The 5,015-nt window shown below is 27.7% G+C and overlaps 1 protein-coding gene and 1 pseudogene across 1 annotated transcript in view; both read left to right on the top strand.

The window, feature by feature from the left end:
• LOC119666756 overlaps positions 1-164 on the top strand; it is a 5,854-nt pseudogene extending 5,690 nt beyond the window's left edge.
• A 1,316-nt stretch (positions 165-1,480) lies between these two features.
• Positions 1,481-5,015, top strand: part of LOC119666755 (acetylcholine receptor subunit alpha-like) — an 11,738-nt gene continuing 8,203 nt past the window's right edge. Inside the window, exon 1 of the mRNA XM_038076038.1 lies at positions 1,481-1,839. Within this exon, the coding sequence (XP_037931966.1) occupies positions 1,481-1,839 (359 nt within the window). The remainder of the gene's footprint in view (positions 1,840-5,015) is intronic.

The following is a 5,015-nucleotide window of genomic DNA, read 5'->3' as shown; positions in this document are numbered from 1 at the left end:
TGGACCAATTATTTTTATTTAGTTCAACATTTCAGCTTTAATTTAAAGATATTTTGAAAAAAAAAAAAAAATAAAATTATATTCAAAATATTAAACTAAATAAAAATTGATGTTAAATGACTTAATTTGTTTTTGTTTAATTTATATTTTTAACAATAGTTTAACGTAACTGACCAGTAACCCTAAAAGAAACTATTTTTTAGTTTAATATGCTGAAATCATTAAAACTTAAATTGAATTAAAATATTAAAATCATTAATGAATCACATAACCTTGATATATTATATGAAATATTATTTTCAGTTTCGGTAGTTAACAATGTAACACAATAATATTATTTTTAGTCATGAAATAATTAAATATCTAAATTCAACAAATAATTCTAATTCAACAAATAAATCAAAAGGCATTAGAAACCGTAGTTATTATATAATTATATATAATTATTAATATAATTAATAATTATAATATAATTAATTCATCTTTAAACTTCAAAAATGAAAATCTCTGTTCTAAAAAACGACGTTACGCATACGCTATGTGGTACTAAGTAAAAAAAAAAGAAACAAATGTTAAACAACAAAACACAAACCTTTTTATAAAATTTAATAATTGAACAATTGATACTAAAACAGTTTCTCTTATTAATTTTAAATTTTTTAGGTAAAATTTAATAATAGACATTAAACTGCTATAAAACATAAACAAAACAAGCAAAAACTAAAACTGCCTTAAACTATGCAACAAATATTTCAATAAGAACAAATTAATTAATAACTTTTAATAATAAAAATAATAATAAAATAATAATAATCAAAATATACAACATAAAAATCTATTCAATCGTTTTTAGTAAAAAAAAAAAACAAAAATAAAAAACGTAAAGTACACTGCTTAAAATTATGTAAAAACTTTTCTGCATTTTTAATGATTTAAATTAAATTCACAAAAAATAAAATCATAAAAATAGATTCAAATAAAATTAAAAAATAAATTCAAATAAAATTAAAAAATATATGAAAATAAAAAACTGCTAAGTCAATTTGAAACGATAAAATTTTTAAGCTTTTTTATTCAGAGAAAATATAATAATTTATCGAATAATTTGTATGAGAAACAAAATTAAAATATAAATTGAACTGAAGCTGTGTTCGTTTTGCGCTTAATTTTAAACTTTACTATATAAATATCTTTAAACGAAAATTTATTATAAATCAATTCAGAAAGTAAAATTAATTTAAACTATTTAAAAAACGACCAAATAGTAAAAAAAAGAAAAACAAATTTGCAGAACCAAATAATTATAATAAACACTATAATAAGTAATAATTATGACGTCCAATATTTAACAAAAAAAAACAAAAAAAAATAATCAAATAAATTTGTAACCGCAAAATAAATTTTTAAATGCGATATTGAAAAATTTCGTAAATTGCTTTTTACTTACCACACTTTGTGAACGCATAATTGAAAAATAAAAATGTCATTGGCATTGTCCAATTTAACGAGCAACGGTGTCGATGGCAACACAATAACCACAATGCAATCAACAACACCAACAACCATCACAATCGGGCACGCAAATACGAATACAAATACAAGCAATACCAATATTGGCAACACTGAATTGAATGTTGGTGTCATGCCGGCCATTATAAATTTGAATTTGAATGGCAGCATTGGCATTGCACCCATGAATAGCAGTAATATCAGTGGCAATGCAGTGACCGCATTCGTCAATGGGACTGGTATCATTGGTGGCATTGGTATTGCCAGCAATGATAACAACAACAATATGGATAATACAAGCGAAGAGTCCAATCCGGTAACAATTTACAGGTAACAATATAAATTAAAAAATAAAAACAATGCCATCTGTAAATGCAATTTCCACGTACGCTTGCACTCGTTATTAAAATTTTTTTTCCAACTCTTCAGATTTATGGTATGTATTTTTTTTTTTTAATACAATAACCATTTAATTGTTCAATTAATCTGAGACAAAAAAGCTATATGTCACAATGAATATTACAAGTGTCATAGATAAAGAATACTAGTGATAAATATGCAAAACTATTATTATTACTCTTTGTGATATCACAACGGTGGATACATAACCGAACATAACCTAACCTAACTATTATTACTTAATAATAATATTTGCATTAAAGATTGGGTATTATTTTTGAATAGTTCTTTCACCAAATAAAAAAAAATTTTGACATAAACAATCTATCAGCTGAATATAACTCGAGTTCTGTTGTGATGGTAGAAGCCTTTATTCATAGTGTAAAATATAATAATATATTCATTAATTAAAAATAAAATGTAATTTACTATTGTTCAAAATAAATATAGTTTCTTCAATCATAATATCATATAATTTATCATAAAAATCAATTTTTTTATAATAAAAATCATAACCATTTTAAAACCATAAGTCAGGAATACTTAAGCTAGCTTATCTACCGATTTAACATCGGATTTTAGTATAGTCAGTTATTTTAAGCAACTTTCATAATAGTTTGGAATAGGAAGATTTATATTTTCAATTAGTTTAACACATTTTCTGTCATATTTATTATTATTATGTTGAGACTAGTTGAGTCTGTGCACTTTAGCGCTTTTACTCTTTATTAACTGCCAGGTTTTTTCATAAACCCTCTCTACGCCTTGACTGGCCTATTGTTTATCACTTTATCAGACTAAGCACTAATTGACCTCAGATCTACACACCTCCCCGAGGAGTCATATTTATATTTATTAATATTTATATTTAGTTAAGCGTTAGAAACTATTTTATAATTGAAGGCCAGTGACTACGGTCACGACTTTATTGTTAATTATTTTAGTACTACTACAAAAAATTTCAAGTATATCTGTCCCTTTTTAAATTTAATGTCGCGTTTCCATCTAGAGACGCTTTACTGCCGGGAGATATTTTTTCTACTCTGGATCTCGGTCATATAAAGGTTTTTGGCAATTGTTGCATTAGGTAATTATTCGGAGTATCTGAAAAATCTGAGTATATCATTGATATTATGCAAACATCTGTTAAAGCCTTTATTGTGCAGTGCAATTTAATAAACGATGTGAAGACTCAATAATATGCATACATCTGTATGCAAGTTGATCGCATTATATTAAGTAAAAATCCAGCATTCTTATTTAGATGTCCCGTGAAGTTATCAGTCTCCCGCTAGAATATTGAGTCTCCCGTTTAAACGTTCCTGTCGCTGCTGTAGAGTGTTGAGAAAAGTGTCTCACATCTACTTTATTACTTTGCTAAGCATACATATTAGCTGCTACTAGTATACCATATTCTAATAATAGTATTATATACTATTCTACTAATTGCTATTAAAGCAAATTTCCTTTTTGAGAATCGTGACCAACTCCAAAACCTATCCCCTAAAGAAACTTTATAGTTTCTTTAGAGGTTTTTATACCTCTAAAGTTACTTTACGATAACACAATAAGCTAACAGTCATAACTAAGTACATTGGATCGTAGAAATAAACTAATATAAACTAGTAGTTTGAATCATTCAGTTTTTATAATTTTTTATAGTTCTTTTTCTAACATATCTGTGTACTATGATATCTTCGATTTAGTAACTCTTCAATGTAAAACTTTATTTCGAAAAGCTATATCCAAAATCCTGAATTTCAGATTATATACATTTAGTAAAATAAAAACACATATTTGCATATTTATGAAAGCCCTTTATCATAAAATTAATATAAAATAGTCCACTCAATTTCTTTTTTAATTTGCATAGTGTTTTAATAAAGCACAGGATTAAGCAGTTAAAAATGTCAAAATATTCATAAGTCGCTTAATAAACATTTCTCACTTTCATTGAATAATGACGGCGTTTGTTATTATCAAGAACGCTTTTTATAGATTCAAAGAGCTTAATTTATATTAAAATCGATAAGACGGTCTTTCTGCTCAAAGGTAAAACATTTAATCACACATTTTGTATGCAACACTGCCAACAGCAGCAACAATAAAAGCAACAACAACAAGTTGAGTTGGTTGAGTGTTTGTTGCATGTTGCCGAGTTTGCTGCTATTGACTATCGCTGCTAATTGCTTCGCGTCATGCAACGCAAAGCGCACATCGCACAAAGTGAAAATTTAAGCGGTAGCTGTTTGTGTGCCGCCTCCGCATGCAACAGAGAAAGCCAAATATTTACCCACATACATACATATGCACATATTCATACAAGCGTAATTGCATATAAATCCTTCATATGGATAATATTCACACGTTATAATGCAATGCAAATTTAAAATGTAAATTGCAACTTTCAACGTGCAACTGCAACACAAATTGCAGCTGCTGTTGCTTTAGTCAACTCTCTTTGTTGCTGTGGCTGTGGCTGTTGCTGTTGCTACTACAGCTGCTGTTTGTCGTTCCTTCGGATTGCGTCCATACAAATGTACGTTTCCACAATATTATTTGACCCGAAGAAAACAGCAACGACAACAACAACACCAACAATTGGAAGTGCATCCATAGAACACATTTGCATGCGCATGTGAGCAAGTAATTATACGCTTTAAAGGTAGCGATTTTTCAAAAATTCGTTTTAATTAATCCAATGGCAAGTAAGCAAACTATGTTGGTCCGAAATGAAGCCAACAACTCTAATTACCTTCATAAATGTAATTTTAAATATAATTGCATTGCAGTAAACAAACTGCAATTGCGACAACAACCACACAACACACACCTAGCAATGCAAATTGAAATTGGTTGCGGAACTATAGTCGGAACTTCATTAAAAAAGTACCAACGTAAATATCCTTGACGCGAATGGATAATTGTCACATTGCCCGCTTTAATTAATTCAGATTTATCGTTTATCGCATTCAGATTATGACTAACAGGACAGCTGCAAGTTAACTTATGTATACCTTGTCCATTCGACTGTCTCTGATATTGAACAGTGAAATGTTTTTTATTTAAAGATATTTACAAAAGCTTTAAGCAAAGTTCTAATAAAA

The sequence above is a fragment of the Teleopsis dalmanni genome, chromosome 1 (assembly GCF_002237135.1).
Source record: "Teleopsis dalmanni isolate 2A chromosome 1, ASM223713v2, whole genome shotgun sequence".
Taxonomy (NCBI): Eukaryota; Metazoa; Arthropoda; class Insecta; order Diptera; family Diopsidae; genus Teleopsis; species Teleopsis dalmanni.
The sequence above is the reverse complement of the archived record's forward strand: the minus strand, read 5'-3'. Positions and strand labels throughout refer to the sequence as shown.